This window comes from Phascolarctos cinereus, unplaced genomic scaffold, assembly GCF_003287225.1.
Source record: "Phascolarctos cinereus isolate Bilbo 61053 unplaced genomic scaffold, phaCin_HiC Scaffold_4;HRSCAF=312, whole genome shotgun sequence".
Lineage (NCBI taxonomy): Eukaryota > Metazoa > Chordata > Mammalia > Diprotodontia > Phascolarctidae > Phascolarctos > Phascolarctos cinereus.
Window position 1 is genome coordinate 56,348,521 of NW_027555847.1, and position 15,102 is coordinate 56,363,622.

The 15,102-nt window shown below is 47.1% G+C and overlaps 1 protein-coding gene across 1 annotated transcript in view; it reads right to left on the reverse strand.

The window, feature by feature from the left end:
• Window positions 1-15,102, reverse strand: part of PLXND1 (plexin D1) — a 200,692-nt gene that overhangs the window by 131,566 nt on the left and 54,024 nt on the right. Inside the window, exons 3-5 of the mRNA XM_020981108.2 lie at window positions 12,130-12,261; window positions 6,472-6,572; window positions 3,992-4,121 (exon numbers count right to left, since the gene is read on the reverse strand). Of these exons, the coding sequence (XP_020836767.1) occupies window positions 3,992-4,121; window positions 6,472-6,572; window positions 12,130-12,261 (363 nt within the window). The remainder of the gene's footprint in view (window positions 1-3,991; window positions 4,122-6,471; window positions 6,573-12,129; window positions 12,262-15,102) is intronic.

Genomic DNA, 15,102 nt, shown 5'->3' on the forward strand with positions numbered 1-15,102 from the left:
AAACCCTTTGTATGCCACACTGCTCCCTATGGAGTTGGGGTCCAAATGAGGCAGGAATGTTGGCAAGCCCAATCCAAGGCTAAAATAATCCCTCCTTCCGAACTACAAAAAGGGACCTCTACAGAACAATTGAGTTTGTAATGCAGCCCCAAATCGAGCATTCAAATATGGCTCTGGGTACTTTGAGAAATGACAAGTGGCTTCATTTCCCAAGCAACTAGCCTGGGTTCATGTATCAGGCAGAGGATTGGATGACCACTAAGATCCTACCCAACTCCAAGCTCCTAGGACACACAATGTATAATAGTAGACTTGGAGTCAGCACAGACCTGGGTCAGATGCTGCCACCACCATTTACTAGCTCTGTGACCATGGGTAAGTCCCTCCCCTTCTCAGTCAGTCAATATACACTTAAGCACCTACTATGTGCCAGGCATTAAGAAGATAACAACGATAACACTTAAGCGCCTACTATGTACCAGGCACTAAGAGGGTAACAAAGATAACACCTAAGCACCTACTATGTGCCAGGCACTAAGAGGATAACAAAGGTGACACTTAAGCGCCTACCATGTGCCAGGCACTAAAAGGATAGCAAAGATGACACTTAAGTGCCTACTATGTGCCAGGCACTAAGAGGATAACAAAGATAAAACTATGTCACAAAGAGAGCTCTCTGCAAAACTTAAAGCCATGTGTTAAGTAAGCATGAGTTATTATTTCTGCTGGCCCATGAGTAATGTATCTAGCCCAGAATTACAGACTAATTTAGTCTGTTTCAACACAAGTGTGATTTCCCACTCTTGTCGGGGGCAGGAATGACCCTCAACTCATAGAGAGCCCAACTCCTCTAGGGTGGAACTAAGCCAGCAGATTGGGGTTAAGTGGACCTGGTTCAAAGTACCAGAGATTCAAGGGCAGTGAGCCAAACCAGCTATTAGCAATAACTCTGTTAGCCTTAAAGCTCAATATGCCTTTGTGGACAGTCCTCATCAATCCCTATGGCCACATATATTTATCACCTATGGGTCAACCCAGAGACAAGCCTTTCCACTTTCAGCAAAGTTGCTTCTTAGTCACAGGCATGGACTCGTAGGACCCCATATTTAAAGCTGGGAGGGACCTCTGATGTAGAGTCCAACCTCTTCATTTTGCAGATGAAGAAACTGAAGCCCAGCGTTTCTGAGGCAGGATTTGAACCCAGGTTTTCCAAGCCTAGCACTCTATCTACTACACCAAATCACCATTCTCCATGGCCAGGCCATCTGGTGTTGAGAGGGATCATTAGCAGTCCTCCTCAGGACCACACCCAAGGCTCTTTCGGGTGGGTGGTCCCCAGGAAAGTCTAGGATTACTGGATTCTCCTTCCAGAGTTTGGGTTTATCTCCACACCACAATGAGGCCACATATAGGGAAGGCAGAGGACACCTCTAGGCCAATTGCCTTCATTTACAGAAGAGAAACCACAGAGGGAAAACAATTCTGGGGCCTTGTAGAGAGCGTGTGTGACTTTGGGGCACTTGCTGCTGGTCGGTGCTGTGCCAGGTAAGTCCTCTGCCTGAGTCATGGAGCTGGAGGGCCCTGAAACTGCTTGGCTATCAGGAGTTCCCAGCCTGGTGTCACTTTCAAAGAAAAAAAAAAGGTTTCCTCATTCTGTTTGCTTTTGACAGCAATCACCTCAATACTCACTAGGCCCTGCCTGTCTGGTACAGACGGCAGGGCTTCAGAGACTGGTTGCTGAGGGAGGGGGGCTTTTCAGCAACTCAGCAAGAGCTGAAGAACTGTCCCTTTCTCACTGGGGGAGAGCGAGAAAAGTATCACCCGGCAGCAGCTTTGGGAGAATCATCTGTTCGTTTGAATGCAAAATAGCAGGTTGGCATTTGGCGGTTTTGCAAATATTGACTCCTACATTTCTGGGCTCCCAAAAAAGAAGAGGAAGGAAAAAAAACGGCCAGGAATGCTAGGACTTGGGAGGCATGTTGTCCAGCATCCATGGTCCTCCCCCATCAGCCTGGTGGTGGTCTGGGTAAATGCCCGCCTGTCCCTCCCTGCTTGGGGCAGGTTTCAGCTAGAGAACGGTCAGTTGTTCCTTGGACATAAAGCCACACCCTTAGTACGGTCTCCAGACGAAGCAAAACCACCAAGGCTCCCAGAGGCAAACGGGGCTCAAGAGGTCATTACTGTAAGTCACAAAAGGGAAGCCTGGGAGACTTTGAGCTGGCCGTGGGATGGGCCCGATGCCCATGGTCGGGGGGGAGCAACCATGAGGCCCTGCTCTCATGTCAGAAAATGCTGTTTCATAGATAGATAGACAGTTAGACAGACAGATAAATAGACAGATGACAGAAATATAGAAATATATGTATATGTATATGTAGGAATAGATAAAGATATATAGAGATTAATAAAGATATATATGCATATGGTATGTGTGTATGTGTGTGTGTGTGTGTGTGTGTGTGTGTGTGTATTATAGCAGAATGAGCTTTGAATCAAGAGTCAGGTGACAGGATCAAATCCTGGCTCTGCCAATTACTATATGTCACCATGAGCAAGCTCCTTCCTTTTTCTGGGTCTCAATGTTTTTTCATCTGTAAAATGCAATGGTTGGGTGAGAGAACCTAGCATCTTCAAGCTACAAAATCTTAAGATCCTCTCTGTGGCTTTCCTAACCTCCCATGTGGTCCCTAAAAGAAATACCTTCCTGTGTGACTACGAGTAAGTCACTTAACATCTCTCAGGCCTCGGTTTCGTCATCTGTCAAATGGGTATGACAGTTCCTTGCAAGGATCTTGTGAGAGTGAAATGAGCATAAAATGGACTTTACCAAGGGAAGTGCTGTAAAAATGACGAAGGCTTTACTGACGTGAAGGATTACAGTGATGTTAAGTGTGATGTTCACTTAGTCACGTGGAAAAGTTACTGTTAATGAATGGTTTGGCCCCTCGCATGCTAAGTTTTCTAGTCCTCTGAATAGCCGGCTCAACCCCACCTCAGACTCTGAGTCTAGGACCATCCATTGACAGCAAGGGGTGGATATCAGAGTCCCTAGGCTAATAACACATGGACTTGGTATCATCAGCTGGTCTGGCTATACCCTTATGTCTGGTTGGTTCTCGTAACCAGACTCTTGCTTTGTTCCCTGGCAATCAAGCCCCAACCTTGCACCTAGTTCCAGTAAATGGGAGGAATTGGGGGCTGAAGTCCTGCTCCAGAACCCCAATGTCCATAAGTGGTCCCCACACAGGAATGCTGGAACTAGACACTGACAGTTGGCCTGCTCGAACCTGTCTCCTATTACCTGTGCCAGACTCCCCTCATTTTTTCTCCAGCCACCTGTTGGGATATTCACTTGTTGCCCACCACTGGATCATCCTGGTCCTAAATGCTGATCTGTTTGGGGTTCCTTCACATGGACTGCTGCTGAGATCTTCCTCCCTTACCTGCCCACCCTGCCAAGCCTGCCTGACCTGATCCATCCTGATGCCAGAGTCCTAGATCATAGGTTTATAAATGTTAGAGGTGGAGGACCCTCAGAGCTCAACTAGTATGAAAACTGAGTTTCAGAGAAGGGAAATGACTTACTGTCATACAAGTAACAAGAGGCAGAACTGGGATTTGAACCCAGGCCTTTCGACTCCATCTTTTACTTTTATTCCAATAAGCCATGCTCCTCCTAGCAGTCACCCTGTGGGGTCATGCTAGGTTGCTTCTCAATGGAGAAAGCACCCCAAATTCTGAGTTCAAAGATTTAGAACTAGAAGAATCCCATTCACTTACTCTACCGATAAGTAAGCAGGTCAGGAGAAGGTACGGCACTTGCTGACGGTCAAACAACTAGTCTGATGCAAGATTTGAACAAGGTCTTCCTGACTTCAGAACTAGAACTCTAACCACTTTATCTCACTACCTCTCAGCAAGTTGATAGGCTCCATCTTCCCTCTTCCTTGCTCCCCAGCTACCCCCCACTCCTTGTCTACTGCATACTTACTGAATACTCCTGGTGGATATTGATTTCTGAGGGCAGGATGGTCATGGACGGGCAGCACTGGACACCCTCACTGGCACTGGTCCAGAAGTGGGGTTGACTGGAGTTGGCACACTCATGCTGGAGGGAGCACCTGCAGCCAGGCAGGGAGAGAGAAAAAGGCATTGTACCTAAGCCTGTGCCCACTCTGCCCCTGCCCATCTCTCTACTAGATCCTTCCAGTGTACCCTATGGAACAGCCATGAACAAACTCCCCTAAACCTGGACAACTCCTACGAGCCTTCCTTCTAGCCCCACCCCCTGCTCCGACTTAAACTTGGCTTTTCCTTGATGACTCCTCTTCCCTTGCAACCCTCTCCAATGGACACTTTTCCTCTCATTTGCCCAGAATCACAGAGAGACATAAAGAGGTCGACAGATTCCCTGCTTGCCATCCCTGAGTCCAGATCACTGCTCCAGGCCTAGCTCTGGGCAAAGAGCAGGCATCTATAAATATTTTGCATCCAGGATTAAAAGAGACTTCAGAGGCTGCTACCTAGTCCAACTCATGCCTAAATGAGAATCTATTCTACAATGTACGCCATAAGTGATTAGCCAGCTTTTGCTTAAACATTTCTAGAGACAGGAAAGTTTATTTCCCAAGGCAGCCCATTCCATTTTTCAGTCTTTTTTTTTTTTTCAGTCATGTCTAACTCTTCATGACCCCATTTGGGATTTTCTGGGCAAAGATACTGGAGTGGTTTGCCGTTTCCTTCTCCAGCTCATTTTACAGATGAAGAAACTGAGGCAAACAGGGTTAAGTGACTTGCCCAGGGTCACACAACTAGTAAATGTCTGACACTAGATTTGAACTCAGGAAGATGAGTCTTCCTAACTCCCAGAACTCTGTCCACTGTGCCATATTGCACTTCAGAGTAGTTCTAATCAGCAAGATTTTTTTTTCATCAAGACTAAATTTGCCTTCATCAAATTTCTACCTATTACTCCAGGTTCTAGCAGAGCCAGTCTAACCCTGCCCCCCTTCCATGTGACATCCCATTGTAGGCTTGACAACAGCTGTCCTCCTTCCCCTACGTCTTTTTACTGCCAGGCTAAACCTCCCCAGTTCCTGACTTGCCATCTTGCCCTCCTCCAGACACTCACCAATGTTTTTCTAAAACACAACTGGCTAAGTCCCCAAGATCAATTTCAGATAAACAGCCTAGCTTAGCACACCACCCCTTTTTTGTTTTCATAAAGCTGATTTTTAAAAATTCAGTTGTGTTAAAACTTCACACTTGATCATATGAAATTTTGTCTTACTAGACTCATCCTTGTGGTCTGGTCTATTGAAATCCTTTGGAATCTTGGCTCTGTCATGAAGCATGTTAGCTGTCTCTCTTAGCTCTGTGCCATCTGTAAATCTGATCACTATGCCATCTCTGCCTTTTCCCAAGCCATTGATAAAAACCGCCAAACAAGAACTGGGTCAAGCCCAGGTCTGAGTCACTTTATTTCAAGTTGACCTTGATCCCGACCCATTCATGACTACTCTTTGGATCCAACCAAGACCAAATCCACCAAACTGCATTAGTGTCTGGTCCGTATTTCTTTATCAGCTCCACTAGAACAGTGTGACAGACTTTATCAAATCCTTTTTCCTGGTAATCTAAATAAATTATACCTGTAGCCTTCCTTGCAGCTGTTTTCCTATTGTTTTCAGAGGGTATTTAGTCCGTCTCATATCGAAAAAAAATACCAATTACATTGCACCTGCAAAGTAAGCATCCAGCCTTTGCTTGAAGACCTCCAATAAAGGGAAACTCACTACCTTCCAAGCCAACTTTCTTCCTCTTGAATCCCACCTCTGACACTTACCTTCTATGTGACATTGGGCAAGACACTTCTAGAATCATAAAGCTAGAGTTAGAAGGGCTTTCAGAGGTCAGCTCATCCACCTCCCTCATTTGACAGATGAGGAAACTGAGGTTAAATGACACAGATCGTAAATTGTGGAAATGGCATACAAACCCAAATCCAGTGATCTTTCTACTGTACCATTTTTAACTCTTGCCCTAAGCTTTCTCATCTAGAAAATGAAAGGACTGGATTAGATGACTTTCAACTTCCCTTCCAGCTATAAATCTATGCCCCTATGAGGCCCTTGTAGAGAGCTCTAATTGTTAGGAAGTTCTTCCTGATATCAAGCCTTAATTTGTCTCTGTAGCTTTTTACTCTGACCTTCACTTCCCATAAACACCCCGCCTCCAAAGTACCAATGGGCAACCTAGCCCTTCCTCCTCTGCTCACAATTCTCAATGGCTGACCCACAGTCCAACAACAGGGAGAGAGGGAGGAGAGGGAGGAAAGAAAGATCGTGGAATGGCAACCTAGTCCTTCCTCCTCTGGTCCCAGGTCCCAATGGCTGACCCACAGTCCAACGGCAGGGAGGAGAGGGAGGGAAGAAGAATCATGAACGGCAGCATGCTCCACAGGACCCTTACCTGGTCTCCATGGCGCACCAGCCACAGTAGGCATCCTCCGCAGCCAGGCAGTCTGGGCAGGTGGTGTACTGATCACACACAGCGACTTTCACCCTGGCCATCTGGAACCAGGAGCACAAGTCAGTCACTCCTCAGAAATGGGCTCCCCTCTACAGGAAGCCTCCCCTGACTACTTCAGCCCCGGCTAATCTTCCTGTATTCTCCCAAATTCCTATAGCATGCATTTTGACACTCAGGAGTAGTTGCCTTTATTACTCAAAATTCAGAATCAATAAACATTTAATAAAAGTGCCTACTATGTGCAAGGAAACTTGGTGCTGAGGATGCAAAGATCAAACAGTCTCTGCCTTGGAAGACTTTCCAATTTAATAAGGGTAATAGAGAAAACTTACTTAATAGAAGGTAAGCTCCTTGAGAGCAGGGACTGTCATTTTTGTCTCGGTATCCTGGAGACCAGCACATAGTGTGTGCTTAACAAATGCTTGTTTGACTATCTGATGAGCATAAGGTAGAATGGGATCAGAGCAAAACAGAGATCCTATCCAAGTGCTGCAAGACATTTGGCAGCCAGGTGGCAAGGTAGACAAGAGTGTAGACTCAGAGTCAGGTAGACCTGAGTTCACATTTTCCCTCAGATCCTCACTAGCTGTGCAACTCTGGGCAAGTCTCCTAACTTCTGTTTCTTCATCTGTATAATGGAGATAACATCTACCTTATAGGACTGATATGAAAATCAACTAAGATAACACAGACAAAGGGCTTTGTAAACTTTAAAAGGGCTATATAAATTATAATTCCAATTATAATAATTATTATTATTTGGAGAGAGAGACATCCTTTTCAGCTGGGGTAGGGGATAGAGAGGAGGATCAGGAAACACTTTAGGGAACCTAGCACTACACCTGGGCTTTGAAGGAAAAGAACAATTTCAATCAGTAGAGAGGAGGAGAGAATGGATGCAGGTGTGGGAAATGCACACATATGGAGGTAGGAAAAGGCAGGAGAAGACTGAAGAATAGCTAGGAGCCCAGACTGATCAGAAAGCAGACTGCATGAAGGGCAGTAGAGTAAGCTAATGCTGGAAAGGTTGGCTGAGCCCAGGTTTGGAAGCTGAATCATGCTAAGCTAAGGAGCAGTCTGGATCTTATTTCATGCACAACACCGGGGAGAGGAGGGGAGTGCCAATGCCAGATCTGTGCTCTAGGAAGGTAACTTTGATGACTGTAAGGATAGATTGGAGACAGGAGAGACCAGTGAGAAGGTCCTGCAGGGGGTCCCAGGGAGAAAGAATGAGGAAAGCAGAGCAAGGGGAGAGAGAGAGAATGAAGGCAAGAGAGAGCGCCAAGCATATGGCACTAAGTGGATGGACAGGGATAGGCGGGGGAGGGAACCATCCCAGATGATCATGGGACTTGGGGCCGGGTGACCAAGAGCGTGGCTTATTTTGGAACAGAGGCCAGGGCCCCTCCCTACCCACAAGAGTCCCACTTAGTGGTCCCACAGGCTGGCGCTCTGGGTGGCCATCTCTGGCCATCTCTCCGGCCAGGACTCCCAGAAGGCACTGGAGTCACTGATGTGTCATAATATGAGGGGCCTAAGAATGCCCTTATCCCCAAAAAAGCTCTCCCCCACCAGCCAGGTATAGAGCCTGAAATCCCCACCATTTGCTATCCCATTCCTCTGGACTAAGACATTGAGGCCCCTGGTTAAAAAAAAAAAAGTCAGTGTCACTTGGGAGGGGAAAACACCCAGCCATGGTCAGCTCTCCATACTGGAGCCAGACCTATTTTCTTAGTTTTGTGTGGTGTGCATATAGTAGAATGGAAAGGGTGCTGGGTATGGAGTCAGGGAGCCCGAGTTCTCCCCTGACAGAACAAAAGCTTCTTGAGGGCAGGGCCTGTTTCATATTTGTCTTTGTATCTCCAGAACCTGGTACATAATGGGTACTAAATAAATGTTTAATAATTGACTGCACTGGAATCCTGGCTCTGTCACTTACTACATGTGTAGTAACTACAGGGAAATCACTTAACCTCACAGCTTCAGTTTACTCTTCTATAAAATGGGATGATAATACTCAGAGCACCTATCTTACACAGTTGTTGTGAAGTCCAAATGAAATAATGTGCAAAAATCACATTATAAACATTTCATGCCAGTTTCTCCTCTTCCTCCTACTTAATTCAACTCAATAAACATTTATTAAGTGCCTACTATAGGCCAGGCACTGTGCTAAGTGCTGGGGACACAAAAAAGGCAAAAACCAGTCCCTGCTCTCAAGGAGTTTATAATCTTATAAACCACTACTACTACTACTCAATTCAGCAAACATTTATTAAGCACCTACTATGTGCTAGGCACTGTGCTGAGTGCTAGGGATATGCCTCTTTTTAGAGGCAAAAAACAACCCCTGCCCTCAAGGAGCTTATAATCTACTTCTACTACTACCACTACTGTACCTCTCCCTTCTTCTCCTCCTCTATTCAATAAACATTTATTAAGCACCCGCTATGTGCCAGGCACACAGTGCTGGGGATATAAAAAGAGGTAACAGACAGTCTCTGCCCTCAAGGAGCTTATAATCTACTTCCACTACTACTACTACTACTACTACTACTACTACTACTACTACTACTACTACTACTACTACTACTACTACTACTACCACTACCAGTACCTGTGTGACCTTGGGCAAATCAAGATGGGCTTTGAAGGATGGACAGAATTTTGACAGGCTGAGATGGGGAAAGCAGGGCCTGATGTGATAGATTAGAAAAGACTCTAGATTTAGAATCAAGAGACTCCAAGGTCCTAATCTGAGTTCTACTATTTTCTAGCTGTGTGACTTTGGGCAAGTCACTTAACCTGTGAAGCTCAGTTTCTGCTTCTATAAAACGAGGGCATTGGATCAGATGAACCCCAGGATCCCACCTGGCAGCAAACAGTCCTTCCATCCTAGGAGCAGGTGATCACAGGGGGAGGGAATGGCGTAAACAAAGGCCCAGAAGCCAGAAAGTATTGAGAAAGCAGCTTTGGGAATGTAAGTCATCCAATCTGGCTGAAGGAAAGGGCAAAAGTAAGTGAGGCTGTAAAGGACAGTATGGCACCAGATGATGAAGAGCCTTGAATGCCAGGCTCAGATGTTTGGTTTTTGTCCTCTAGACAGCTACTGAAGTTTATTGAGCAAGAGAGTGTCACAAAATGGTGCTTTAGGAAGAAATTAAGCTCTGCCCATAGCACAATGTACAGAGGGCCGGCCCTGCTGCTATCACATGAATATAAAGACTGTAGGACTTAGAGTGAGATAGGGCCTTAGTGATCCAAATGCCACATTTTAATGATAGGAAAACAGCGGCCCACAGGCAAGATGACTTACCCGCTGTCCCAGTGGTAATAATCAGCAGAACCAGAATTCGAACCCAGGTTCTCTGACTCCAAAGCCTAGTTTCATTATTCCCATTTTACAGATAAGAAAGCTGATGCTCAGAGGTGATTACACAGACAATAAGAGTGAGGGCCAGGTTCAAACCCAGGCTCGCTGGCTCTTCCCATTAACCCACATGGCCTCCTTGGGGCCCCCCCTCTCTTGAGGGTAGAAGGACTAGAAGCACATATTCTTGCACAGGTTTGTGGAAAGTCTGGGGGTGGAGAGAAGGGAGGGAACCACAGCCAGTCCTCTCCAAGGTCCAGCACACCCTGTCCAAACGCAGGAGGATGGAGTCCCTGGGGCTCTGTCCAGCAGGAGCTCTGAGCTCCTTGGCAACAAGGGCCTGGGCCCGAGGCCCCGTGCAGGCTCACTGTCTGGCTTCAGGGGAAGAGGGAGCGAGAGAGATGAAGATGGTGATAAGTAGTTGCTTGGCCCGGCGTGGCCGGTCTGGAGGGAATCATGGTCAGAAAATAAAAATATAAAATTAGTGGTTCCTGCTTTTGTTTCGACAGATTAAAAACTAATTTAAATCAGAGCTCGACTCCTCTCCAGCCAATCTGTACTCTCTGAGGAGAGGTAATGGAGGGGACTGCTCTCCCCGCAGGTAGGGTAGGGGCAGAGGGCAAAACCCTGCATGGAGGCGGGAAACCAGGCACCCAGGGCAGCGCTTTACCTACCTGGGTCTCAGTCTCTCCAACTCTAAAATAGGATGATGAAGCAGGCTGCTGATTTGTTTTCAATAAAGGGCTTTGAGATCCTCCCCTGGGCAGTCAGTCCAATCTTCTTTTAGATGCTTCCCTTGATTACCACAGCCCACAGGGATCTTTCCCTGCTCTGAATTCCTACTGCATTGACCACCTGTCATTTTTATTTTACCATTCACTCACACAGTGTCTTCTACTATAATTGCTAACTTGAATTTCTAAGTCAGAATAGTGGAATGGAGAAGGCTTGCGGGTCCTAGAGAGGAGTTAGGCCTCTGTGGGGTTCTAGAGTCATAGGATCAAATCTTTTGGGCTTGAGGTTCCTCTGTAGAGCCCCTCGGGCAGAGGAGGAAGCTAAGGCCCAGAAAAGTCCCATGACTAGCCCAAGGTCACACAACCAGTAAACAGGGGATTCAAACCCATTTGACTTGGTTCAAACTTTTTGACTCCAAGTCCAGTGTTCTTTTGAATACAATACCCCGTCCTTGGTCTTTGGTGCAGGGCTCTATAACTTGAGATGGAAAAGGCCTATGGATGACACAGGAATGAGGATATAAGCAAGGCTATGATGGGGGCTCCCACAAGAGAGCTTCCCTGTGCTTGCCAGCTCATTGCCTCAATTCCATGCAACAGGCATTTATTAAGCACCTACTATATGCCAGGCATTATTCTAGACCAGGGGCAGGGAACCTGTGGTCTTCTAGGTCCTTGGGTGTGGCCTTTTGACGGAGTCCAAGTTTTACAGAACAAATCCTTTTCTTTTTTTTCTTTTTTTTAGGGCAATGGGGGTTAAGTGACTTGCCCAGGGTCACACAGCTAGTGAGTGTCAAGTGTTTGGTCTGAGGCTGGATTTGAACTCCTGACTTCAGGGCTGGTGCTCTATCTACTGCACCATCTAGCTGCCCCAACAAATCCTTTTATTAAGGGAATTTGTTCTGTGAAGTTTGGATTCAATCAAAGGGCTGCACTTGAGGACCTAGAGGGCCATGTGCAGTCTCGAGGCCTCAGGTTCTCCCCCCATGTGGTAGACCTTCCCCTCAACAAGCTTATCTTCTATTGGAAGAATACAACAAGTGCACAAATAAATCAGGGAAAAGTATATACAAAGTAATTTCAGGAGAATGTGGAAATGAGTGAGGAAAGGTCTTGTTTTTAGAGTTGGTATCCAAACTGGGCTTTGAGGGAAACTCTCTGACACCGATTTAGCCCCCAGTTCCCCATTCAAAACTGGGTGCTCTGTTCCAGAGAATAGGAGAAAGCATCTGTATAAATGAGTTGGTAAATGGACCTATCATTGCCTCATAGCCCTGGCACGGAGACTCGGTCTCAAAGCACAAGCTAGTGCAAAATGTCTCCGTTCACGACACCCAGCAGACAAGGCTGCTCCAGAGCTGGTCCCCCATCCACCAGATGCTGACAGAGCTCAGAGGTCACCTCTTGCCCTCTCTCCAGGGATTCTCAGCTGCCCGGAGACACTCCAGGCCAGAGATCCACGGGACGGATGGAACCCCTGGGGAGGGTCCTTACCTGGTGGGACGTCATCACATAGAGGTAGCTGGGATCCGAGGGGTCAAACTGCATGATGTGGTGCACCGCCTCCCCGTAGGCCACCGTGATAGACTTCCGGCTCATGATGTTCATGGCGCTATTCAGGTTAATCTGCCAAGAAAGTAGGAGGGGAGCCCAAGGCAATTAGGGTAACTGCGGTAACTGGAGATCTGCCAAGAAAATAGGGTTAGGAGCAGAAAGCTATTACGATGATTTTGGTAGGTAGAAGGGCCTCCTCTGAGAGAACAGAAGGGGAAAAAATACAAGTGTTTTCCAAAGTGGAAAAACATGACAACTTATCAAGGCTTTGGCATTCACTATCATTAGGACATCATGTCTCTGACCAGGAAGGCTAAAGAAACTTCTAGCTTTGCATAGAAGAGACAGGAGTCTTCTCACTGTGCCAGAATTCATCATGCTTAAATCACGTCTGACATCTTTGCCATCCCCTCTGCCTGGAATGCTCTCCCACTCCCCCCCCGCCCTACCCAAATCCTACTCACCCACTGAGGCTCAGTAGGTCATACATAGACTCTCAGAGCCAGAAGAGATCCCAGAGGTCAACCAGCCCTAAGGCACGAATCCCCATTCTCAACAAACTGTCATATAGCCTTCCTTCCCAAGAAGAGAAAGGCGTTATTGGCCAGGCTAGCTCACTTCTACTGTCTCTTTAAATAGAAGACATGATGTAAAGGGGGGAAAAAGAACAATGAATTTGGAGTCAGAGGACCTGGGCTTGAATCATGACTGTTAGTTACCACCTCCATGTGACCTTGGCCAAATCCCTTTACTATTCTGGGCCTCATTTATAAAATCAGGGTGTGGGATGGGGTAACAATAAAAAGACTTTTCGATCCCCCTGTGCTAGGGTCTCCCCTCTGTGAATCATTTCTGATTTATTCTGTCTGTATCTTGTTTGCTGTGGCTGTTTGTATGTCGTCTGCCCCATCAGACTGTGAGCTCTTTAAGGATGTGTCTTCCCCTTTCTTGGTATGCCCAGCACTTAGCACAGTGACTGGCACAAAGTAGGTCAGCGTTACTGACTTGACTTTCCCCTGGTTACACAGCTGGTTAATGTCCGAGGCAGGATTCAAATCTGGGTCTCCCATCTCCAGGCCTATCACCTACAGCAGGTGGCCTTTTCTTTAAAATGACCTTCAAGGACCCTCCCAGCTCAAAATCCAATGCTTGAGACAGTTCTGTTAGGAAATCCTTTCTCACACAGAACTGAAATCTGTCCTTCTAGAACGCCTCTCTTTTCCATCCTAGTTCTGAATTCAAGGCCAAGCAGAATAAATAAATATAATCCCTCATCTGCATTACAAACTTCAAATATTTGAAGACAACCTTCAGGTTATCACTCAGATATACTGGACCCAGTTCTTGTAAGAGGCAATTGTTAAATTTTCAGTGGAAGCATTTATACCTCAGAAAGAGGAAAATGCTAAAAATGCTGATTAAACTTAGAAGTGTATTTTGGATTCATCCCCCCCCCAACATCCCCCTACCCTGAGCTATTTGTTAAACATTCATCAGCACCCACATCCCTAAATCTCCTTTGACCTAGACATTACCAGCTCTTTCAACCAATCTTGGTACAGAATGGATTTGAATACCCCTTGGCCCTTCTGGTGGCCAACCCCTGGCCATGTTCCAGTTTGCTAACATCCCCTCTAAAATGGCACAGTCTTCCAGATGTGTCTGAGCAGGGCAAAACCACCACTCTCCTCCTTCTGCAGAGTAAGGTTCTGCAGCTGGTGTCTGGCTGACTTATTGCCTGATTACGAGGCACAGTGCAAAGCACAGTGCCAGACGTGGTCCTCCCAGTACAGAATCCTGGATGACTTGAGTGTAGCACAAAAGGAAAGGGCTCCATTGAGTATGGACCTGTATGGGGGAGCAGGCCATCTGGGACCAGACATAGGGTTTGGATTACAGACCCTGAAAGAAGGAGGAGGAGCAGAGAGCCCAACTAGGCCAGAGGACCAGCGCTCTCCCCTCTACAGTGCCATGTGACTACTGGCACACAGCCAGATTCCTCCAGCTGACTGGGTTACAAAGGAGGGAACCTCGAGAGTTGGGAGGGCACTCGGGTCGAACTGCCTTTCTCCTCCCAGGGTTTGATGTCCCCTCCACCCCGGGTGCCCAGACAGCTCTGATAAAATGTGTTTGTGTTATATTGGAAGAAATAAACAAACTGGTGGTTTCTAGGACCCCTCCCAGCCCTCCCCACCAATCAATCCACAGAACACTCAGATCAAAGCTCCTTCCCTCTCACTATCTGAATAAAAGGCGAGCCCCCCTTGTCCTTTCTGCACACCAGCCAAGGCACTGTCAGCCACATCCCTGGCACCCGCTCCTTCAGTGGGCCAGAGAATGAGGTAAGAGTCAGAGAGGGAGCAGTAAAACCTGGGCCAAGTCCAGGCCGGGGAAATGAGGCTGTGTTCTCTGGAGCGAGGACTTGGAGAAGCCCTGGGCTGTGCCATGACCCATTGCGCTCCCTTCAGGGGATTTCCCAGTGGCCCTGTTCAGCACCAGACTCCCTCTGAGACCCAACTTCACTTTCCCCCTGATTCCCATGGCCTGCTCTACAGACATCAGATGGCATCTTCTCCCCTCCTCCTATTGGAAGCCAGTCAAACTACCATTCACATCCAGGTGCCGTCTCTACCTAGACAGGTCCGAGTTATGACCTACAGGGAGCCTCCTACATCCTTGGTTAACTCGAAACCCCCAAGGTACAAGGGCTTCTGGTTAGACATCTGTGGATGAATTAGATTAGCAGTATCTGAGTCAATTATCCCGGGCAGCCTGTCTCTAATGGAGGTTCTGCAGACGAGGCTGATTTTCTCTGATAGGATAATAGCTGCAGAGCTGTTAATCCTGCAGAAAGGTGTAGAGGGGTTTGAGGGGCCCGTGTTCCCACACCCCCTCACATCCTGTCCCTCACCA